Source organism: Lepisosteus oculatus, chromosome 4 (assembly GCF_040954835.1).
Source record: "Lepisosteus oculatus isolate fLepOcu1 chromosome 4, fLepOcu1.hap2, whole genome shotgun sequence".
NCBI lineage: Eukaryota > Metazoa > Chordata > Actinopteri > Semionotiformes > Lepisosteidae > Lepisosteus > Lepisosteus oculatus.
Genome location: NC_090699.1, coordinates 39,835,149 through 39,860,972, shown reverse-complemented (window position 1 = coordinate 39,860,972; position 25,824 = coordinate 39,835,149). Strand labels below are relative to the sequence as shown.

The following is a 25,824-nucleotide window of genomic DNA, read 5'->3' as shown; positions in this document are numbered from 1 at the left end:
TGCCCTTGAATGAGTAAAAACCTCGCCCTGCTGAGAAAGTCAAGAGGCCTTTGGAAATGGCCCGTGCGGATCAATCCGCTCTTTCTTTTTGTTTTCCTGGTTTTCGTCAGGCAAATCATGTCTTTCCCGCTTTTCCTAATTTTAAACAGGAGTTAAAGATATTTTATTTTGGGCTTGGTTTTGTGCACACCTTGTTAAGATGCAAACTCTTTGAATCTTTTATTTAAATGTCGTTAGAAAACCTTAGATTTGTTTACAAGTAAACAAACTTGCATCGGCACCATAGATTAAATTAATAAAATGACCAACTCAAATCACACAGTTAGCAAAATAAAGAAAGGGGAAGATTAAAAGTGAAAACATTACATATTCAGTTAGACTCGGTAACTTAAAGCATTTGGTATCAGCGTTCTTGATCATACGGCTAAAAATGTCGCTACAGACTCTTTTAACGTGTTTTCAAAAACCACGTTGTACTGTGTCAGAAGCGAAGAAAAATTACATTATTGTCATTAACAACATTGTCATCGACATGTCATTTACATGACAATATCGCGAAATTGCGAGAACGTGTCGTTAAACGGCTGTTTTAGAAATAGGCCTAATCGAGTGAAAAGAGTGCAAATTAGGTGAGAATCATCACCTCTCAATACATTTTAAAAGGGGACAGTGAGCAACGATAACCTCTGTTCACCTGCTGTGTTTCAACCTGTGGAAACAGCAGCAGTCCAGAGCTATCAGTGTAAAGGGTTACTCTATCATCACATACAATATTGCCTGCCCTCCTGGAGTCACAAAGGAATCTAATACCTATACACGGTAAGCTAAGGTGAGCAGGTAACGTAGACGGTTAAGAGTGAGGGACGTATTTTTAGTAGAAATTACAGACTCAAGGCTGCCATTGAAGTGCTAAAAGTTTAATTGATTTCGCAGACGGTGATACTGTATAAAAATCCTAGAAACGGTTATTGTAGCTTTCCACATCTGTAGTTTGTAATAATATTTATTTTACACGCATATTCCTTAACAGAGAAAAGAAAGACGGGAAATTTAGCACCAGGTCTTGTATTTTTTTTTTTACTTTCAACTGTTCTGGTGTATTGTATAAGAAATGCATCTGGCAGAAGATTAAATCTGCAGGGGAATCAGATAAATTTGAAATGTTTTCCAAAGTGTAAGGCTTGGTCTGGCAACATTGTGTGTAAATGAAGATCGCCGTATAAGGGGGAAATACCATTGTTATTTTAGTTCTGTAAGAAGTGGGGTTAAAGGTTGACTTAACCAGAGGAAAGTGCGGTCCGGAGTGGAAACGGTGAACAAATGTGTTAGGTCACAAATGTATAATTTTGAGTCTGTGTTCAGGGGCAGGGAGGAATGGGCATCTATTATTTTGATCCTTTCACTATTCTTTTCAAAGTGTCTCTCTATACACCGTAGGTTAGTTTTATTGACTTAGCACATATTAGGTGGTGCTGACAGGAACAATCGATTTACAACGTGAAAAGCAGCTTCGAGCTGCTGGGTGCCCTGTAGCAGTAGATAATATTCGACTCAGGTTCTCAAGCTGGCTTCGTCAGATCAACACGCCGTGAAGAGGGCGGTTAAATGACATTTCAAGGCGCCAATGCTTGACTTCAGTGCGCCTATGGGAGGAGTTTAGGCTAGTGGATTACAACGTGGATCGTTGTATTCTTCAGGCACAGGGACCTAGAAGGCAGCGACTGGAGACGCCATCCATAGATTTCACCTTTCATTCATTGATCGCCTTCTAAAGAAGCCGCACAACAGAATAGCTGACCAAAGATTTACTTTCAAGCAGCAGCGATTTCCCTTAAAGCAAAATCAAGATGGTTAGAAGTGAAAGGCAAAAGAGAGAGCTTAAACCTGACGATGTGTTTCTGGAATCCGAGACATCAATGGATCAGCAAGATTTCAGCGAGATGTCTAGCTGTCCTTTCGACATATTTCGCTCCAACGATTCTGCTATGGACCAGATCGACACTTTTCTGAAAAATGTGCAAGTTTTGCTGGAGGCAGCAAGTTACATAGAAAATAACGAGAAGAAAAATGGAAGTAAGTGTTTGTGTCTGGAAAGGGGACTTTAAATTGTCGGAAAGGTTTTAGGAAAACTGAATTGTCATGATACCAGTCGACTCAGACAACAAAGGACTTCAGTTGAGCAGAGAACTACTTACAACTAGATGTGAACCACGCAGTGTTATAAGATTTTCTTCACATTTTTAAATAATCTAGAATTAAAATGTTTTATAAATACGCGTCTAAAGAACTCTTTTCCTGATTTTTGAAGTTCTACTGTGTATATATAGTGCATCCACGCTGCAAAGACTATTTAAAGAAATGTGGAGTGAAAAAGTTGGCACTTCAAACAGAAAGACCACTATATTTATCCTAAAGTATACGTACTGGATTACAGATTTAAAAGGAATATTTATTAACTAAATGTGCATTTTAATAAAAACTTTAGACATGTATACAGGACAAAGAACATAAAAAATAGCTTTTTGCTACACATGGAGAATCTCCCAAGTTAAATGTAATGAGATCAAATCATCATAATTTTTCAAAGTGGCAAGCAGATACTGTGAATAAATTGAGTTCGGGAGTTTCGTATGTTTTAAATAGAGTTATTGTTCTGCGATGCAACGCCCCAATAAACTTGAGAATGAATAACACTCTGCAAAACAAGCAGACGGTGACTAATTCAATAACGTTCATGCGCCAGAAAGAATTGTAAGGCACTGGCTTTTGAATGGTATAGCGTGTCTGCTACGGAGAAAGACGTTTTCCAGAACCACACGTTTGAGTTGACTAAAGGAAAACGTATTCTTTCACTAGTGGTACATCGTACCCCTTAAAAAATGCTAACTCAATCATTTTTAAGAAGAAACCTCTTACTAAGAAAATCTTTATCCTTGGCATTGGATTATGCTTACATACAGTAATTATGCTGCTGGACTAGCAAGAAGAGACTGTACGCAATTGGAATTTAATAGAGTAGTAGTACGCTGAATTGTACTATACAATACTAATAATAGCAATTCTTATTTAATATTTGTAAACATCAATAATACAACAAACGCCGGCCTATACAAGGAAGCCTCGTTATAAAAGCGGAATAAAGTGTTTCATGAGGAGCATTACGCTCAGGTTGAAACATGAAGCTCCTTCACAGACTACATAAGGCCGTAGGTTTCGTAGCTTCCTAAATGCACTTGAAATCGGTGTGCGTTGATATAGGATGTAAGCATTTGATTTTGTATGCCTACGCGAAATTACACTAATCAGACCGAGTTTTACAATCTCACGCAAATAATTTTGTATCCTGTTGCTATTAATATCTGTCATCCTTAACTGATGTCGTCATTTATGCGTCTTACGGATTTCTACACAATGCAGTATTCTGAACATTTCAGATGAAAAGTCCTAAAGATAGCACTGTGGTTGTACTTTACATACTTAAAAGGGAATATCTCCGTAACCACCCTCCCCCAAAGATTACGTAATTCATCTATTTTATTTTTTTCTATATTTCCAATAAGTTGAGCGTGTTTAAGATAACCACCAAACATACAAACCAACAATCGAGTTAAAGAATTTAAAGTTACAGAATTAAACATTTAATTTTGTTTTATGTGCGTATCTAATTATATTGGAAGAAGTAAGAACGCAGCACATAACCAAATAATTCATAAGTAACCAAAACAATAGCCTTCAATCAACTCCATGAAGCCATTTTAATATCGTATTATTCCTGCGGCAATTTATTCTGCTTCCTGGTGTTAGCTGGTGTCTCACATGGTTTCCACATGGATACAAACTCGCCCCTTGTGATTGGTCCAGCGAGAGGTCCGTGGCCGTACTTACTGACGTAGGCATCCAGTCAAATTCCTCTTCCTTATTGACGTCATGTGTTGCTGGGCCTGGCCTCTTGTGGCTGGAAAACGTGTTCAAAGCATGGATTTATGGGATATGTAGGCTTGGAACAACCTGCTCTGATTTTAAAGAAAAATATATGTACCGTATTAGGGAATAGGGAAGTCAGAACGGTGTAATTGTGGCATTATTAACAGGTAAATCACGAGAACCTTAGAACACCTCTAGAGTTTAGACATACTGCTGATAAACCTTTTAAATTGAATTGCAAGTGCATCTTGGGTACGTGCATTATAAAGTTTTTTTCATCAATATGTTTTTAACAATATATACGCCATAGAAGTCAATACCAATACTGGTTTTCTCAACAGAAGGGTGAAGATAGAGGATATATGGGTAGAAATTAAGCTGTGAAAGTAAAATCAGATACATCTGGCATCAAGGAAGTATTGAGCTTGTTTTTCTGAAGACTGGGTTGCTCTGATCAATTAGCAACTGAATGAGCAAGATAAACAGGATGACTTCGTCTCCAGTCTTATGTGCTGAAGATACTTAATGTATAAGCAAGCATATGGCTCGGCCTCTCTGAGATGCATATCGCATTTTTTTAAACCCACCGAAAATATTTTAAGAAAAGTGACTGTCATCTGTGTATCAACAATAAACTTAAGTAGGACAGCAGTAAAATCGGCTAAATCCTCAAGTCTAAGCTCCTCAAGTTCTAAATGACCTGCGATGATTAAAAGGCCACTATGCATCATCAGTACAAACGCACTGTGGGGTTTGCGAGTTCAAACATCATAGGACGCAACGCTCCCTTTAAAAATGTTCTCAACGCGAACTGCATTTCCCATAAAGCTGCGCGCGAGCCTAGTTGGATTCTCCTCCCCTGGGCTGTGAAGCCAGGTAAACAAACTGTGGGAGGAGTAGAAAGAAGCAGTAGAGACTTTGCAGGCTCTGGGCTTTCGGGGAAATTTTATATCGTTTATATCATTTTTGTACGCTTTATAGCTGACTTTTATGCTTTTGTATTTTGATGCCTTACTAGAAGTAATATTCGTAATCGGATAATTAAAAAAAACCTCGACTTAACCAACAGTCGCATTCTTTATTAAAGAAAGAAAATAAGGACTATATTAATTCTAAAGCAATACTCTGAGGAAACACTGTTGACATTTGTATCGGATCGCACTTTTATCGGTACAAAAGAATGGCAGCTGTGCAGCTGATCAACATTGAGATATTACTGGAAGCTGCGGAATATTTAGAGCGCAGGGAGAGAGGTATGTATAGAGTCCGGGGAGAAGGAGGTTGTCTCTTGTTTTTTATGCAGAACGACGTGTGGAATCGTAATTGAATATCTAGCGTGTCTGTGTATGAGCTGTTTTTATTTTTTTTAAGAAAGAGAGCCTTAGCTTTAGATACATGTATTTCTGCAATGGCAAATGAATCCCCGATGGTTGGATGTTATATAATGGGGTTCTATCAAATTTGTAATAATTATCTTAAGATGACAGTGTGGGTTACACATGGAAATATGTGTGCACACGGGTATAGAAAAACTTTATCAATTCGATTCGCGAGCCTGATAGTACAGCAAACACAGTGTAAACCATCTTTGTTCGATTATTGTACTGTTTTAACGTCTCATTTTAACATGTTTTTTCTCGACCCGCAGAATGCGAACATGGATATGCATCGACGTTTCCTTCTATTCAGAACACAAGCTACCAGAGACAAAGGAAATTCAGGAATAAGAAATATAGCAACAACCACAACAGGTAAGCGAAACTGCGTTACAGTAATTCTCCACCAGTTTTTGGTTTCGTTTTTGGCGATCTGGTGTCGACGGATCCTACATGCATTTTCATTCTTGATTTCGAGATGAACATCTAGTGATGATTCATTCTGATGCCTAATCCAACCTTACTTTCCTCATTATAGTGATTATTTTTGTTGTTTTTATTATTATTATTGGTTCTTACTTGGTGAGATATCCTGTCAGAGAAATGCAGATGCTTATATACTGTATTGAGTGAGGTTTCAGGTGTTAACATAATACGCTCTTTTCTTTCAGAAGGGCAGTGAATATTGCTAACGGCTCTGCGCTTACTTAGCTTTACATTTAAAAGCAAAGTCGACCACAAAAAGTAACGTGAACATGTTCACAGTAGTAAAAAAAAACTTTTTTTCCACTAAAATGGGACGATCTGGTGTATTGGTTTCCCTTTACAGTGGGGGAGGGGAGCTCTAGGTGGTTTCTATCAGCTGATTGTCAAAGTATCTGCGGCTGCGCAATGCGGGATGAGGTGCGCTCGAGTTTTTTTTTCCTGTGACAAGTACACGAGTTTCCAGTATCCGGTTAAAACGAACATGTAGGAAAAAAATCACCAGCGGGATCATTTTGGCAATAAAACAACGAATGATTCTCCTGTACCGTACGAGCTTTACTAGAATCAAATTTAACTCTGAAGGGGAAGGAGTAGTGTGTCTTCTCCGCCAGAGCCTGGCTCGTCAGATGGATACTGCGAGATGATTTCCGTGTCTGATGCTAAATTGTTCGTATCATTCGATGGATTTAACAAGGTTTTATAAAGTGTCTGTATGTGTCTCTCTAAAATGATTGTCCGCTTCCTCGTGAGTTTTGTTCATGCAATGGGAGAGTGAAAACACGTGTTTACTACCAATTAATATGGAAATTAACGTTGGATAGCTTTAGTTATATCCCCAGCTGTGTTCCAAATTGTCATCTTTAAAATAGCCTACGAGTATTCTTACCATTTTACATGCATTTACTCAATGGAGAAGAAGTAATTTCTGTACCGATATGTGGGCTGGTGGTAGTGAGATTATTAGAATGAAGACCTATGATGATAAAGTTGTTTGTCCAAGGTCACAGAGCATGAGAGATTTGCAGCAGGTTTCTGGGCCTAAGAGCAGGTAAATGAAGGCCTTAAACATATTTTAGCCCTTTTTGAACAGGTACACTGAAGAATATGCTTCATTATTATTGTTATGTTGATGGGTTATGGAATTCTAGCTTGAAAGTATTAAGATAATAAAGGAAAGGATGTGTTACTATTGTTGCTTGATTTTGAGGTTTAATTTTCACTTACTCATACTAAATTGAAGGGAATGGCAAACTGGCAAAGCATCACTTAAATATTTCATGAACAAATACAATGCCAAATGAATGTAGCTCTGCCAGTGGCTCATTTAAAAAAAAAATGGATTCCACCCTAATTCTTCTGAAAGTAGGAGCCTCCACTCTTCGTGTGCTTTATTTGCTGTGCCATCACCAAAACCGTGAGAGAATTGAGCTTGAAAAGGAAATGGAATTCCGGAATGATTTACGTTGATATTGAGTTGTTTTTTTTTTACCACGTTTGTAATCTTGGTGACCTCAGATCCGTCTTTAAACTGCTGTCTCCTGACTGTTTCCCACTGTGCTGGGTAGGGTTGAAATGGAAGGCTTTCATCTCGGTGGGAGACGCTCATGCATTCGGCTGGCTTTTTTCTGTTTTCTGATCTCTCTCTTGACGACTCCCCGCTACTGTCTTTATATTGGGGAGATCAGTCTCCAGACACTTAAGACAACTATTTAATTTACACACTTTGTGTTTGCAAGTGTATTAATAACGTCTCTGCAAATAAGGGTTGCAGCTTCATAGAATCCTGGCTCTTTTGTTTATGCTTGTGGTTGAGTTTTTTCTTGTGAGCACAAACTGTAGCAGGGATTTAAAATGCTGATGCAGCACCTGTAAGAGTGCCGATTGCATCACGGTCATTCCTAGGGAAAAGGCCAGGTTGGTTGAGTCGGATGTGACGCGCGGTCCCACGTTCTTTAATGTGAGGATGCACTGAAGGATTTTTCATGACTTTCTTTTTTTAAATAAAGGGAAGTTCAATAGTCAGTTGTTAAATATTTTGTTTTTTTCGGTTGGTCAGTTATGCTATGTGGTGTGTGGCATAAGTCAAAAAGATGTATAATGAAACCTAGGATTATCAGGAGAACTCGAGTGTTTAATTCTCCTGAAGGCAGAGTTCTATACACTTCTCTATAGTGCATTCTCTGCAGGGTGATCTTTTCTTTAAAAATCTCCTCTAATTGGCTGTATCAAACATGCACTCTCATTATTTGTCTGCTGACCCTACAATCTAATGCTACCAGTGGATGACACCTACTTATTTGAAGATAATAATGACATCTCGAAAAGGTCAAAGGCTGTTTCAGTGCCAGGTTAGGTCTCCTTCTCAAATGTAGGATGCTTAACTGGGGAAAGAAGAGCTCTGAAGGCCTTCTGTACACGTCCTTTTGGTACAGCAAAACACCGGGCCGTCAGGTCAGCTGCGTGGTTCAGGAAAAAAAAGGGGCATGATATTAATAGTTGGCAATAAAAAGAAGTGCTCACATGGCATGGCGAGCTGGTCCCCCCTGCTGTGCGGAGCCAGAGTTTATGTAGAACCCAGCCATTTAACCATCAGGAGTGCTTGTTATCCTTCATCATGTTACCATACAAAGAAGCTCTTAGGGGATCGGCTGCTTCACTTTACATTATTAACACTGCTGTGGTTTGCAGAGCTCGTGCTGTTGGAGAGTTTAATACAGCTGTGCTCGCAGTGCAGTGGAAGGGTTTTCACATTGCTCTGCTTGGTACAGAGCCTACAAGTTGCACAGGGGCTCAGTAAAATGTTTTTTTGGGGGGATTTGTGTAATATAGAACCATTTAGGTTCTTGCACAAGGTGGAGCCATACAAAATTCATGTGAAAATTAAATGAAGGAGCATTACTGCCGGAGGATTGAATGTTGGTATTATAGACACTGAATGCATGAAGTTTTACATTTTCTCTAACGTGTGAAGCCATGGCAAAATGCTAATCCTTTGGCTTTTATTTTTGTGCTTGGGGCTGCGTCTGTGGACTTTGTGTTCTAATTTTTGTTTTGTTTTTGAACTCCTCCAGGTCTACGCACAACGAATTGGAAAAGAACAGGTGAGTTGTCTGGACTTCGCTGCAAAGTGGCATCTTTGCTTTCAAGAACTGGAAATTCCACGGTGAAGTGCTGCATAAACGTTCTTGAGAAATGGGTACGAAATGAAACGGAGAAATGATTTGTACTTGGTTCGAGCATTTCTTCCAAAAGCTCGTGTAGCTGCAACAGGTTAAAACTGAAAGTAAGACATGACCTAGATCTGCAACTAATCCAAATGCCATGTCAAGAGCATTCCCTGTTCCCTGACTCACTAAACTGCAACTGGGTCACGAGATTGGGGGCGTTGTTGCTGAGGTGTCATGTTACAAGGGTACCAGGGCCAAACAGAAGTGAAACCACTGGGTCTAATCGGCGAAACAATAGGCCAAATAGCTTTCTGTGCAGAAGTTACATAATTCAGGGAGCAGCAGGCCAGCTATAAGAGAAGAAGGGCTTCAATGTTTAAAAAGGGAATGAGGAAGATCTTCAACATGGGGCAGGACTTTGTGCTTTAAGATGAGTGTGCTACATGATTTTGAAAATCCCCTCTACAGCATACAGTATGTGGAACAAACCCAAAGGATTTTTGGTTGATTAGTGTTTCCGTAATTGCAGCTGCTTATTTGAAACTGCTTACTGGAATAAAGTCCTGTATTGGATGCCCCCCACTGAAATGAAATTGTATTTCCATATTTCCTCTTTTCCAAAATGTCTCAAACCCCTTCCGGTAATGTAGGTTTGTCTTTGAGTAAAGTAGTACCTGATCTAGCCCAAGTCACTGAGGTTCCAGCCATGTTTTCAGACCTGACCCATAAAATCTCTATCCAGATCTCACCACCTGCATGTGTGGAGGGGAGGGCTGGTCAGAGAGCTGAGCAGCTCACTTCAAAGACACATGACTGAGACTGTCTAGACCAGCTGTAATTATAGCGCCACCTTATCATACCATCTTTTCTCAAGAATGCTTCTGAAAGTGGGAAACATCACAACACCACACTGTGTGTCAGGGTTGTGTGTGGGGGGGGTGTTGTTTTTGATCTTTGCTACTGCATCAGTATAAAAGGCTGCATTTGCTTAATTATATTTACCTTTTTGGTTCTTTTTTATTAGAAATGTGTTTTAACAATAAAGGATTCTGGGCTTAGCATTTTAATCATGAATTAATAGGCCTATATCGGGAACAAAAAAGAGATTTTCTTTTTAGAATTTCTGTTTTATTTAGATAAGAGGGTGTTTTTCTTTCGCAAAGATTTCAATATCTCTGATATCACAATCTCTGATGAGTTGTTTAGTATTAAAACCAAATTTCATCAGCACTTTTACAATTAGGATAAAAAATATTGTTTTATAATATTGTATCACAAGGTATTCTTATGTAGCTTTACATAGACATAAAATAATATCACCCATATCTAAACCACATATTAGTGTACAAGATGTTCTTGTTCCTTTTGTGTTCCCCAGACCTTTAATTAGTAACTGTCTTTTTAAGAAGTTTGATACTACCCATCTAATTTTTGCCATATTTGGCTGGAGCCCTGTTGAACCTCAGTATTATCTAGCCTGACGAGAGATAAACAGACATGCACAATATGCAGTCTCACTGTAGTTGTCCCTTTGCCTGCAGAGCTGATTAACCACACAATACAGTTATCTAAACAGCCTTGATTTGTGGGAAGGGGTTCTCTTTCCCCTATTGAAAATGTCTGTTTTGGCACCAAAAAGCCATGACCCAGCTGTGTTAACAGATGCATGCCGTACAAGGGGAGGACAGGTCAAATAAAGAATGAAATCAGAACTGCCTTATCTACTCCAGCAAAGCAGTTCTGTAACATGTTCCCTGGTGCACAGAGCTGAAATGCTCTGGGTGCCTATCAACACCTGAATGTCGAGTGAGTCTCAGGGTTATCCTGTTGTTTAAAAGAACACTGCAGAATCCAAAGCACTTTTTAATGCTGTATAGATGAATGGGCACAGAGATGACCAGTATCTGTTTCTTTCACCACTTTGCAGTCGCTCTTGCAGGACAGAAATCTTCTAAAGATGAAGTCACATCAAAGAAAATGTTAACGTTAAATGTTAAATAAAAAGAAAAATGATTTGGTTTTAAGACAGAAAGTGTAACAACCTTTAGTTTGGTTATGGGAGAGGGGAGATGAGCCCCATTCTGCGTTTAAAATGCATCAAGCAATCCAGGTAGACTCACTGGTCACTGGTTTTGAGTCTCTGACAGTCACAAATTAAGAACAGTGAACGCGTTACTGTGATTGCCATTTGTCATCATTATTACATTGGTCTTGGTACATTGCAGATTAAGGTGTACATATAGAATTATGAAGCTTATTATAGCAGTGCTGGAAATTTCAAAAAATTTTCTCAACCCCTTTCACACAGTCTAAGCGATTTAGAAAACAAAAAGTTTCTTTAGTTTTTTTTGTCCTTATGGGATTTAAAGAAAGTTATGTGATTTTGGAATGCATACATGCCATTTTGTTTCACTTTTATTGTTCATGTTGTCATGTTACAGCTTAGCATTGCCAGATCTCTTTGTCCAACAGAAAATACAATTTTGTCCACATCAGAAAAATCGCAGCTCTTTGAGGTTATACTGCTCAAAATGGTCCCTAGCTTTTCACCCGTTTGTCCTTCTTTGTTTTCATTTTTCTTCATTAAACAATGACACTGGAGTTTGACTGAAATTAAAATGATAACTTCAACAACGGTGGGAACCGCAATGTTTGGGATGGGTTTAAGTTTCCCAAATGTGTCCTTATGTACTGTACATGCCAGACTGGAACCTGGAATTCTACGGTTAGAAAAAGGGAATATTACAGAAAATGTCAGAGCAGGACAATCAATAACTAAAATAAATAGTCATACCCCCAAAATGCAAATATTTTGCCAAGAATATACCCGAGTGGTTGGTATAATTACAGGTACCTGAGTTCTTTGTCTGGTGAGAAGAGTAATAAATCATGCACACCAGGTTAAACCAGGTTATTAAAAATGTATTAATAATGATGCAACACAAAATAAACAGCACACACCACAAATGTACAACATGCACGTCACACTGTTTATAAACAAGGTGTCTTGAAGGCCTAAATCCTGACCAACCAGAAGAACCCCAGACTGCTACCAAGTATTCAAATCCAATGTACTGTATACAATTCCAATATACCAATATACAATATGTAACAGGCCCAAAATGGAGATGAACCTGCCTTCTGCACCAAACAGAATATAACCTAGATTTTAATTTCTCTCCCTATAATCCCAATTCTACAAAGTGAATGGGAAACATGTCTCCCTATTCCAGTAACAGGAGAGGCCGTTTTTAACTTGGGGATTCTAAGTACAGGAAATCTGAGTTTCCTAAAAACAACAGAATGGCAAGCTCACTTAACAAGGCACCAATAGTTAATGTGAATCTGGTCTTAAAGGCTGTTCTGAACAAGGAACCCCCCCTCTTTCTCCTCTCCCTTGCGACTTGCTGCCCATCCTCTTATGTCCTTCCTCTCTTTCTGCTCCTTATTCATGTCCTTCCTTCTCTGCTCCTTCTCTTCTCTGTCCTTCTACCTGCCTGTTTTTGTCTTCTGTTCCTGGACTATTGATAACTTTAAATGATTTACCCAGACCGTAATTAACCAAGGTAAACCAGACAGTTATTTTGAGCCATTTTTATCTTAGACCTTTTGTCTTAGACCCAGGTAAAGACTTGAGTTCCTTTCTTAGCTACCTAGATTCTTCAGAAACCTCATTAACCACTTCCAGTGATGTAACACCAGCAAGTGAAGGGATAATATGTGCAGAGATTAATTGGTTGCACTGTTGTCAGTTTATGAGGAATTAACCTTCAGGTGTTTGCCTATCTGGGACCATTTCCTATAGGGATTATCTCTTAATCTCTGAATTCCATCCACTGCACAAAAGGAAGTGAGCAGCAGACATTGTCCAAACTGCCTTTTCCTTTTGCTATCCATCTCTAAGTTTCCTGATGTAATTTCAGGAAGTTCCACAGGACAAGATGACAAACAGTACAAATGTGTCACAGAAGGGAAGGGAATGTTGAGATCCTGGTAGCATAAACTGCCAGTGTTGGAAAACATTAACTGAATTGGAGTGACTGCATGAGTATTGTTTTCCACCTATAGTTAGGTCTGTGGTGTCAGAAAGTGCTGTACTTTGTATTCAATGTATGCAAACTGGCATAGGCTTTTGAGATACAATTCGGTTTTGGATCCAGATCTAACCCTAGTTTCTTCACAAGACCTAGCTCGTAGTGCTCCCACTGTGGTGCATGTTTGAAGCCCCTCAGCACACTTCATAGAGCTGGTCACAGCTCATTTGTGAATCTCTGGTGTGGTGATTTCTCTTGCTGTAGATACCATTTGTCCTTTTCAGAAACTGTCATCTTGATTTACATTTATCTTTTATTTGTTGGAACTCTGATAATTTATTTCTCTAGGTTGTACCGTAGTTGAAGACTTGGACATTATTCTGGACATTTCTCTTTAGTTGCAGACTCTTCACTTGATAGATTGCAGAATATTTTTTTAACATGCTTGTATCTTGGAGAGCTTACAGTCGCACAATGTGATTTCTGCAGTCTGGCTGTTTGCAAGGCAGGTTGAAAGAAGCAGAGCTGAGCACAGCCTGTTCCTGGAGGATATACAGACTCTGTGACCCTCGTTAGGTAAACTGGAGCCATTTGTTCCATACAACGTGACGCCTTGTAAGCTTTTCTTGGCTCTGAAAAGCTGCTTATTGGGCCTGATCTTTGGTTTGATAAAAACACGTGTCGGTGCACGTTTCCACTGGAGTAACCACGACTAATATAGCCAGACTGGCCAATGTGAGAGTCGCAGGTCACAGGGGAGAAATGGCTTAGAGCTTAGGACAGTAACAGCTGATAGAAAGGCACAAACATTATATATTAACTGAATGTGGATATTTTTAAGCAGTGTGCCGTCTACAGAGATGTTTTGTTATTATCTTTATTATAATTAAAACTGTGAAATCGTAAATTATTCAGTCTAGTGAATGTTTCAGTTTTAACTGCCCTAGATTTGTTTTGGTTTCTGTCTAATCTTGTAATTCAACACAACCCTTTGTTTCAAGCTCAATGCATACAGTTGTCTGTACATCTGTGTTCATTGTATGTTTGCCTGTGACTAGACCATTCCGGGCTAGCCTTCATCTGGTTGTTTCCTTGCTTTATTGCACTTAATGGTGGCACATTATTAACATGGTGCTTCACTACAGTAAATTGAAGTCATTGTGCATACAGGGAAGCAAGATGCAGGGATTAAATGTACATTAGGAAAGATAAGTCGGATTCTGAGTGATCGAAGAAAAGTGCATTTTTGACACACATCTGGTTAGCTGTCTGTGCTGGTTGCACTTTAGGAGAAGCTGGTGGTTAATAGAATATAATCCAAAGCCCTGATGAGGTGTAGGCAATATTCACAGTTCCAGACACAGCCTGCCCCCATGCTGGGAAGGAGACCAGAAACACATGATCGCCAGCCCTAATCCATGTGGGGGCTGTCCTGCAATGTCTTCATTCTTGCCATTGTTTTAACCCAGTGTTCCCAGTGCGCGAGGAGTTAAAAGAGAGATAGCATGCGATCTGCATCGCTGGAGGGGCTGTGCTGCCAAGTGGATTAAAACCACAGCACGTGTGGGCTAATCCGTGGGTTAGCAATGGGGCTCAGTGGGCTGAGTTCCCCTACAGCTGTCTGCCCGTCTTCCAGATCGCCCCTGAACACCGCTTCTTCTCGTCTGCTGCAGCTGCTGCTGAGCATCACCACAGATTCGCTCCTGTGTGGAGAAGGTTAGCTCTTAAAGTGGGCAGAAGTGACGTAGTGCTTCTACCTAGAGGAAATTAAACCTCCTGTAACGCAAGGCATGGGCTCTGTTTGGTGTCAAACTTCACTACCACTGCATAGAGGCTGCTCAACCCTCTAAAGTCAACTTATTATAGCTTTTATTTAAATGATATTGATTAAGATTGAATTAAATTGAATGATAGACAATGAAGGTTCTTATGTATTCTTTAGAGGGCAAGATCCACTTATTTGTTGTTTAAACATCTGGAGATGTTTAGACATGTTTGCACATACATCTTACCCTGTAAGAATTTACAGTAGGTTTGTTATGGCCAATACAGGGTTTTAAATGCACTGTTACCTCATTATTGAGATAAGAAAACCAGTTCTTCCCACTACCCAGTAATTTAAAGGTGTCAGCAGTTGTGCTGCAATTAAAAAAGCACTCAATGGAGGTTTTCGAGGCTTTCAGAAGGATGCAAAAGGATTCCCAAACAAAAAGTTAGTACATGGCTTTTCTCATGTGTGTTTCAGGCAGGGTGTTTTCATGCAGCTGTTCAAATGCTGTTTACAGTAGGTTGAGCTTTTTTCTTCAGGATAGATTCTGAATGCAGTGGATTAGTGAGGTGTCCGTATTGCGTCATTTCAGATTTAATTTAAATGTGTGATGAAGTACATTGTACCTCTTTCACATAAAAGGAGAAGGCAACTCAATAGCTGTCTAACCAGGTTTGGAAAACCGTGCACTAATCATGTGACCATAAACTGCAGAACTGTGTCGTGGGAAGTTGGGGGACTTTCATACAAGTCACACAAGGGACTATAGTCTGTTTATGAGCACGAAACAAGTACATATACTATTTTTATTTTGTTGCTTATAAATACAGGCTTTCAAATGGTGCACAACAGAATGTTTGTGTATGCTCCCGTTTTTAAGTGAACCAATACAAGCCAGCATTTAGAATACCTCTAGAAACACCTACATTAAACAGCTCAGGATATACCTGAACACCACAATATGAACTCTCAGAAACAACATAATTTAAAGCTTAAAAAGTAAGTAATAAAGTATTTATTAAAGATGGCACATGTATCTTTCATCTAAATTAGCTTCGCAGCTGTATAACAGGGACTAAATAGATTGCACATGTGCACTTTTAACTGGATGTGATTTTGTGCCGCCTTCAATAACATGTTATTTAGGCCTAAGTCTTGCTAAATATTTCCTTGAAGCAGCTTCCCTCACGTGAAATGTTTGATGTGAATGAAACCAAGTTTTGCTAAACAGCACAAAGAGAAAATTATACCTATCTCATTGGAAGTGCTGATCTTGTTTTCAAAGGCACAGACAAAGCTTTGTAATTACTAATGTCTCCAGTTTCTAGCTGCTTTAAAGGCAACAAATAGATTTATTGCATGCAGGTCTCTAATTACTGGGTCTTGAAAGCTAACCTTATTACAGGGGCTCAGACCCTTGTATAATGTCACCTAAAAGTAGGACAGAGAAACATATAAGAACGTTCGCCTCAATACTCGGGGGACATATACTGCTAGACGCATAACCTGTTGGTGCTTATAATTTGTGTAAAATGCACATGCTATTTATTTAAACCCTGTGTTTATTTAGGATAACTTTTGTTAGCAAAATTATTTTGCTTTGATGTCGTGCAACTACGCGTAAGATCTGGTCCCTGACGTACTTCATGTTGAAGGACATAAAATGTTATTGTGGCTCTTTTCACAGGGGTTACACTGTTAAGCTGTAACCTTTATTTTCTTGTTATATTCTGCCCCCAACATACCTCCCCTGAGCTGTTAAACCTCCCTGTAACTATAATTGCCATAAACAGGGGGCACCTGACACAAGACGTTTCTGCAGATGGTCAATGGTCAAACTAAACATGCCTTTAGAATGATAAAAAGAATTTGTGTTTGAATGATCTAAGTTTGCAGTGTGGTAGTTCAGATTGAACCTGTTTTATACAAGGAAAAGCAGGCTTAAAAAGAACAATGTTAAAGACAAAAAAAAACCAGAATGCATCCAATGCCAGAGGGCTAGTTTTTATTCATCACTTGCTCAGTTTTTCAGGAGATAAAGAGGAGTCAGGATCCAGGCAAATAAAGAGGGATGTGAGCAAAAAGTGTACAGTCCTACACAAGAGCTATATTTAAAGCATTTGAGTGGGATGAACATTGTCGCCTCTAGTAATGCATTTGTAGATTCTGTGTTCCAGAAGCAAACTTCAATAGCATTCGCAATCAATACCATAAAAGAGTAGTTATGTGAATGGGGGCATTGCAGTGGCAGGAGGAGAAAAGCGCTCGGAAGGGAGGTTTTGCAGCAACTTGAGCCGCGTGCTCGAGCCAGCTCCCTGTGACTTGGCAGGGGCTTCTGCGAGGCTGAGAAAATGCACCCGCAGGGCAGCACGTGACCAGGAGAACTCTGAGCCACTAGACCCAAACACAACGACCTCCGTGAAACCCCTGGGGAGCCACCAGGAACACACCACAGGAAGGCTGAGGATTGGAGGAGGTCACGTTCCTGTACACACAGGACAGATAACATTTTGTTATTTATAAACCTGTAGGTTTTTTTTACAAGGGGTTGCATTGTATCAGCCACTAAACAATATGAAGGGCTAGTCTGGATTTCCGTGAACACCGCGGCCTGGTAGGCGTCTGAAAGATCAAGTCAATCCCAAGAGGCATGAGACGTGGGTTCCCAGACGTGGGAGGTGAATATGTGTGAAGGTGTACATAAAAGGGTCATGAAAGCAAAGCACAGTACACTGTGTGCACTGCTATTAACCTGCTTGCATCAAACAGCACCAAGGAGTACTTAGAAAATATATGTGCACAAGTGGGTGTTTTTGAGACACAACCTCTCCATTTGTGTAGAAATTTAAGAATGGCAGGTTAGGTTTCCAAGACGTTTCAGCAAAAAGAGAATGTAAAGATTTTTTTTTCAATTCTTTCCCATTCTTCATGTATTTGACACTGGTTGTGTTGAATAAGTTGAATAAGCTGAATAAGTTTATACTAAGCAGGTGTACTGGAACCAATAAGACATTACATTTGTGAACACAATTTACCACTATATTGCCTGTCCCCGGTAGAGCAATATGGAAGCCTAAGCCATGTATTGAAAGACTGTTTTAAAAATGTCTTCTTCTAAACTGCTGCACTGACTGAATTCAGGCTCGGCAGATTTCATCAATAGCCAAAGCTTTTGCTTCAACATAAACCACTTTGAGAAATGTGTCGTACTGCTATTGCTATAGCTTAAAGACCGTTAAGCCAGTATACTCCGAAATTTCAACATCTAAATTTAATGACAACAGGATGACTGTATGTGAAAGTGTCATTTCTCCATCTGTCTCCTGACATTGATTTCTTTTCCTTCATTGTTGGAATGCTGTCCGTGACTCCCACTGTTTCAAAACATTTGTCTGACTCCACGCATGTAAAGTTTCGTTCTAGAGAGCATATCCCTGACGTCTTTGTTCACTCTAGTTCCTGCATGCACCGGAAAGTGCTCGTAACTTTCGTTTTCTTCTCACAACTTGTAAACTGCCTCTGTCCCTGGAACACCAAGTGAACCAGATCTTGGCAGATCTCGTGAACAACCAGAGCTGCTTCTGAGTTGCACCTCACAAATTGCTGTGATAATTTGCCTGCTCACTGCAGGACATCGGTTACCAGGTGCGATGTGGCCTCATATCCAAACTGCTCCTGTTTCAAAGAGTGTTTGGCTCTTGAACCAAGCACACAATCTTTTGGAACAAGCAGTGTACCATTTTTCACACTGCAGGTCTGACAGTACCCACAGGAGAGTTAACAGCGATACAGCTGCCACTGATTTTACTGCAGGCTCGCAGGCCTGCCATTTGCTTGGCGAGGTGAAAGCTCTCGGACCAAATAAAGCCTGCTTTGCTGATCATAGCTGGCTAATATGAAATACTGAAACAATGCTGCTTTACCATAAAATAATGTGCATTGTATTTAGTTCACCCATGTTTAATTTTAGATGGAGGGATAAACCTCTTCACCCCTGTTGTGTGAAGTACATTTTTAAATAGCAGAATGATGTTGGATTGAAACAGTGTGCAGGTAAATATGGACTCATGATGCAGGATACCTATATTTTTTCAGCATAAATAACTATATTAAATGCCACTGAAGGGCTCTTCAACTCCACTGTAAAGAGTGTCCTTTCCATATGAATAGAGCTATACATTTGTAGGAAGCTGACCTTGATGAGAAGCAATGTATTCTGTTGAGTATTTAACCCACTTCCTCTCATCTCTGTTGGACCAGATTGCATGCCAGTGGAAAGAAGTAGGTTACATTGTAGCGTGAGCACTTAGTCATGCGATGTTTTGGATTATGATAGAGGAAGCTGTGTTGTTCAAAAACAAAATAGCTTGTTTCATTCCCTGCATGATTGTCAGGCTTTTGTTTACCAATATTTATTTGCAGATTTAACATGCTGGATATGTCGTATAGTCCTACAGACTGTATTCAGACGGGGTGCGTCTGAACTATAGGGTGACACCAGTGATTTGCTGCCCCCATACAAAAAGGTTTACTGTTGATTCACAGTTAGGCAATAACTCAGTTCGTTTTAAATAATGCACATATGGTTATGTAAAAACAAAAACAAATGTGTTTGCTCTTGATTGATTAAGCTGGGGGCACTACAGGCATCCACTAGAATAAATCGATACCATAAATTCATAAATGTAGCCAAGTGAATTCTCCCAGTTGCACTGTTTAATGCAAGTAGCTGAGCACTGAAAACATATTTAGTTGGTGAATGGACAAAACGTGCCACATATAAAACTGAGCTTGGCATTGCTGGCCTCGGGTGCTGGGAAGGAGATTGTGTAGACTTAGCAACATAAAATATTTTACAGTACATGGTATACTGCACTGCAAATGTATAGTGACAGTGATGTGCAGTCTTCTTGTACAGAGGTACATTTCATTTAAAAAACACTGACATCAACAAAAGTTGTGGCCTTTTTAAGTATGAAAAAAAAACTATTCTGGAGGATTTTCAAATGTTGAAAATATTAACGGCCGTATCTGTATTTGAGGTCAGACCGCACGTTTTCATGCTGGCAGGGAGTCGAGGTTATCAGACTAATAGCGCTGAGCAAACAGGCTATTTATCTGGAGGACAGAGGAAGTCTTGAGCCTGGAACACGAATGGTGGGGTCTGCAGCTGCAGCAGCAGATCAGCAGAGCAGGCCTGGGCTTGCAGCAGCACTTGATCAAAGTCCTGATTCGGAGAGAGGCTAGCTGTGTGGTGAAGGCATTTCCAAAGCCAGTCATGGGAGACTCCAGCAAAAGGAGAAGCTCCGCTCATTTGTCAAGCCTACACAACAGTACAGTGGCAGAGAGGATAAGAACTGTTTCTCCCGATTTCAAAACAAAACCATGTGCTCATTTGAAATCCAGCCCGATAAGGCTTGTAATAATAATTTTGCACACACACATCATGAAAGCAATTCCCATGCAAAAGCACTTCTCAGTAAGAAAGCGATGAAAGAAAAATCTGATAAAGATACTTGTAAATGTCATGTATCCATTATGCTTTTTTTAGACAGCGGTGTACTTGCTGTAACTGTGCAGGAACTCCGAAGCCTGCACAAAAAGAAAACATTCAAAGGGCACACTTTGAAACATATGCAGAACGGGATTTCCTTTGCCTGCTCTGAAAATATTTACCAGCCTGGTAAAAAAACACATGTCTCGTCACTGTAGGGATTTTGACCTATGTGGCGTTTAGAAAAAACTGCCTATTCCTCCTGCCTTTCCTCCTTTTGGCGAGAAGATGTAAGTGCAAGAAATTAAATACCAAAATGCATAATATAATCCAATCAATAAAATTTAAACCTTAATGCCAGAGAAGTGAAATCAATTGCTGTGAACATGTACTAATCACAGTACATTATAACCAGGTAGGAGGTGGTTTTCATCACAAAGGATCCCAAACACTTTATGAACAGTATATAAGAGCATCCACATCATACCCCGTCAAAGTGCAGGACACACTTGGGTGATGCTCAGTAGCCATTAATTAAGGCTTAGCAAGCATGACAATATCAGCAGGTTGCTAGCAGATAGGCCTTCCAGCTATATTCAGAGTAATATACCAGGGCCTACGTCACCTGAACGGTAACAAATCGCTTATGTCTTTTATCCATATTGAGACCTTCTTCCCTTATGGTGCTTGTATTTGTGGCTAAGAACGTATTTGCCTTCAGCTGGACACAACCAAATCTGGTGGTAATAACTCTGTCTGACAAAGCTTCCTTGCAAAGCAGCTTGCATTCATTTCCTTGTTCTGTTTTCCACTTGCAGACGAGCACATCTTCGGCTGTGTTTGGAACGTTTGAAGGCACTTATACCACTGGGACCAGACTGCAACCGGCACACAACACTGGGGTTGCTGAACAAAGCCAAAGCACATATTAAGGTATTTTCAAAAACTACCGTAGCTCATATTGTGAGATTAAAAAAAAACCTGTTTCAAATTAGTTAAGGAAAATGTGGGAGATTTAAAAGGCCACACAAGACTACACTGCTTCTAACCTGGAATTCACATTGAAATGCCTGCTGTAAGTTAATTGTTCAACATCTTGATTATACCAAGCGGAGCACGATGTGGTAGGCCTACAGTATGTTGTTAGGAGATCAAAGGCAGATGTTCTGTCAACAGCTGACAAAGTGATTGCTGGGTACACTGTTGTAATAGAAACTTGGAGCTCATCTCATCCTGTGACCCTTGAGAGTTTGTGACATCATCAGAAATTGATTGTGTTACAGTGTTGTAGGTCACTGTGCACTTCTTACTTTACCTGCTGGCTAGATGCGATGCAAAGACCTTATCGCACTGTAGATCCAGGCAAAAAGATAGTATCAGAGTCCATTATAGATTTTATGTTTACACTCCATTCAATGACAGTTTTTTTTAGTATTGGCTTCCTCAGAAACTCAGATACACCTTCACTATCATGGCAATTTGGATGTAAATTGGTCTGGTTTCTGTATCTTATTTATGCTCAAGTGGAAAGGTTTGTAGATCTGGTTTTGCAAAAATTGCGTCTGCAAAACAATGTCAGGAATCATTCTTAGACCTGAACTCCATTGCTCCTGTATGTATTTACAGCTAAATATGATCTCATTGAATTTAGAAATTCTAAAACAGGGTTGGAACTTGGCCAACACCATAATCTTGGCTTTGGCTTTCAAAGTTCTGCCTTTTGCACTTCAAAGTGCATGCCTGCAGCTTCAAAGGTGCAGATCAGCAGGTGTTAATATCTGTGAGCATCGGTACGAACAGGAAACGAAAGATAAAGGTTAATCAAACACAAAGGAGGAACAAAAAAACTAAATCTAATTTTCAGTGTTATATACAGTTAACACATCCACAGCATTCTAAAGATTGAACTTTTCTTTTAAAACAAAAATGCCCATGGTGTTTGCAGCCAAGGTTAATTCCCTGAATGCCCTAGCGAAATAATAAGTCTCAATCCAATTATACATGAACAGAGTGAAAAATCAGCTCTCAGCTGTCACCCTTATCACCTATGGAACTCATGTTCCTGTCATGACGGGTCCTGTGAATTCTAAGATTTTTTTTGCTCTGCCAACCCTATGCCCCCCCCAAAAAAGCTACAAACTTGTTAACAATTCGTACAGTGTTGCGTGTAGTGCAACACGCAGTATGCAGTGTAACTATAATTCAATCTTGGGTATTGTACCTGTATGGCGGTCCCAAGCTTTCTAAGACATATTCCCATTTTCAAATGTATCAAACCTGCAAAATATGGTCTAAATTAAGCAACGGGAATCGCCATCCTAAGCAAGTTGCGGCTTGTTGTAACATGTGTTTTGTAGAACATTGGGATTACAATAGCAGCAATGGTGTCCTTAAACCAATGAGATGCAGGGGCCAATAGCAGGCACTCATCTTCATCATCAGCCTCTCTACAAGGGCTAAAGCACTTGCCCTGCTAGTGCTACATCAGGAAGTGAACTAGTAGTGCAGGTGTTACAATTCCTGGCAAAGGTAGTGTATGAAAAAGCATGGGGAGACGGATCTAATCCTCTGAGGAGCAGCCCAAAGATTCGGCTTTGGGGCTATAAATCCCAGCCCATGTTCCAGAATGCAGCTCAAGATGGCATTTTGCTTGACAGACAGAGGTTGTTAATAAACTTTAAAAAAAATTGAGCACAATGCATAAAACCTCCCAAAAAATCTGGTTTCAGTCCCTAATCCACTACTCCAAGTGTGCATCTTATACACACAAATAAAAGTCCAAAGGTGTAGCATAAAATGGTCTGATGGTATTTGAGCACGAACTTTGGGAAACATTAGTGGTTCAGATCATAACATTTATGTCTGTGGTTAAAAGGCCTGCATGTTCTTAATTTTGGATTGTCTCAAATACAAGATAGGTGGACTGTCAGAAGATTCAGCTGGCCTCTATTTGTGAACTGTACACTATATTGTAAGTTTACATTTTATTTTTCAAAGTTCTAGATATTATATAAGGTGAAGTCGCAAAATGTGTTTTTATGTTGGCACGTAGTTTCTGGCTGTAAATACAGAGCATCTGTGTTGATCAGAATGTTCAGTTCAGTCACTGCATCTGTGTTTCTGTTTTGTATTTATAGTATGTGAAGTTTAATTTATCCATCATCTGGTGGTTTTGGTATTTTTTTAATTTAGTGTTAAAATAACAGTCACAATATTTAGAACCCTGGTCATGCACTGTCTGCCCAGCCAAATACCACACCCCTCCCCCCCCAGCCTCCTTTGCCTGGCATGCCAACTTGTGAAAGTGGCTTTTGGCCCTCTGCCCAAAGATGATGGTGACCCTTATTCTGTAATTTAACCCTGAATGAAATAAAAACACCTCTGAAAAGCTTGACGTATGTTACACAAAGTATGGGATTAACAGTTCTCAAAAATGAATAAAACTGCAGCATTGAGATGCTTGTTTACTGTGGAATAAGAACATTTGCCTCCTTGAGCCTCCTTAGAAATGGTAAAGACTTCTGGTTTGTTGTTAGCCAACTCCTTAGAATCTTAGGAATATGTGTTAATTATTGCTGATTTGTCAGCTGGTGACACTGATGAAAAACGACTTGAATCGGTTTATTTTTAATTTACCGACTGTGTATGAACAGGCATTGTTCATTTTTATCACTAGTGCAATGATATAAAAGTAATATAGGTGTATATCAAAGACAGGATTCTATACATTTCATACATACATATATATATATTCCAATTCTCTTGTGTGAAGTGGTGGTTCAGAATTCAGAGAACTAAGCACAGAGTGAAATTGAGGAAATCACAAATATGCACACTGCTTTTGTTTAGACGTGCTTTTGCTTTCACTGTTCATTAGCACAGGCAGCGTTAGGAGGAACATTTTTGAAACAATGCCACTAATAAAAGCAAGAAATGAATGTAAGATTTGCAGGCTGTGTCCCAATCCCCCAATAAGTCTGAAAGATTGCCGATGTGGCGCATTAACTCTGATCAACCCCCAATTCTCCATTCTCTTTAGACACACGCCATGCATTTTTATAACAGACCTCAGTTTTAACTTTCTTTTGTCTGAATTTTAGCAAAAAAACCTCTGCCCTGTTCAATTATTGTCTTAATTGCTTTTCTAAAACTAGCTGTCAGACTGACATAGCATTATAAATGATGGTGTATGCTTTTACAATCAATGGTGAATGATTTGTTTTCAATTCAGATGACAAAAATGACATGGCAGCCATGTTCTGTGCAGTGGATTTTATTACAGAAGTACATTGCATCATCGCAAGTGTGATTATAAGGATTTTTGTTTAAGTTATATTTTCCTTCCAAATTTTCATACTGGCCTAGTCAAGCACGATTTAGCTAATCAGCTGCAACCCTGGCAAAATAATCTTTTTAAAAAGCATTGCACCAGCTGATTGATTCTTGGTGGATGTCATCAATGCCAAAGCTACTAGACAATGAACGTAGATTTATAGGAGACTGAGCCTACATCTAGACTTCTTGATATGTGGTGCTGTACTACACATAGTCACAACAAACTTTTTTATTCCTTTCTTAGTAGAGATTATCTCATGATCTCTAGTTTTATGTTTATTTAATATTCTGTACTCCGCTGTTAAGAAACCTTTTGTGAGGTGGCCTGACCACCATTTTATATTCAAACATCTTATGATCAAACACTGAAACCAATCAAGTTTAAAATTTTCAGGTATGATCCTAGGAAATCGCTATTTAACATGTGACAAAAATACTGGTTCATTAACCAAAATGGTGTCATTGAAAATCATCTGTCTTCCAACCAGTTAATGGATCGTTTTAAAACATCACCGGTGTAAACAAAATATCCATGTCTCTTACCTCTTGGCTTCACATAAATTACTGGGATGATCCATCCATCCATTTCCTAATGGCCTCATCCAATTCAGGGTTGTGGGAAGCCATCCCACCAAGGCAGGATAGGCCAGTCTGTCGCAGGGCCCATACAAACACATAGACATGCACAAACTCACACCAGGGCAAGTTTTCCCAGAAGCCAGTTAAGTTACCAGTTTGTCTTTGGACTGGGAAAGGAAAGTGGAGCACCCAGAAGTCACCCTTGTGACCATGGGGAAAACATACAAACTCCACCCAGGCCGCACCCCAGGTCCAAAAGTGAACCCAGGGCCCAGCACTGCCAACTCTGCACCCCTTTGCCACCCTACAGGGATAATTTTCATCTTTTCGAAACCCATGGAGTCAGTTAAAACTAAACTTGGTGTTTCCATGTGGTTAAATGCTGCGTTTAAAATCTGGTAAAATTATATTTCCCCATACCAACCAAGATAGACATGTAGCTGCCAACTTTTTCTGAAATTTCAATTTTTTTTAAAATGTTTTACTTTTTTTCAAAAATGGACTATGTGGTTGTAACATTCTGGTGAGTATAGTCCTGGGAACAATGCAGATATGCTAAAATAGTGTTATAAATAGGGAGTTCCAAATACCAGATAATGACTGAGTGGAATAATCAATAAGTAAAATAAATAATAATAATATAATAAACTTTATTTTATAT

The 25,824-nt window shown here is 39.5% G+C and overlaps 1 protein-coding gene across 2 annotated transcripts in view; it reads left to right on the top strand.

Annotated features, from left to right (window-relative positions):
* Positions 1-1,692: 1,692 nt before the first annotated feature.
* The window catches only part of mxi1 (max interactor 1, dimerization protein), a 31,090-nt gene continuing 6,958 nt past the window's right edge, over positions 1,693-25,824 (top strand). Inside the window, exons 1-4 of one of the 2 annotated variants that reach the window (XM_006630783.3) lie at positions 1,693-2,073; positions 5,573-5,675; positions 8,858-8,887; positions 21,068-21,182. In XM_006630783.3, coding sequence (XP_006630846.1) covers positions 1,848-2,073; positions 5,573-5,675; positions 8,858-8,887; positions 21,068-21,182 — 474 coding nt within the window. In that variant the 5' untranslated portion in view covers positions 1,693-1,847. Of the gene's footprint in view, positions 2,074-4,820; positions 5,178-5,572; positions 5,676-8,857; positions 8,888-21,067; positions 21,183-25,824 lie in introns of those variants that run through there. The other variant, XM_006630784.3, reaches the window with a different exon arrangement.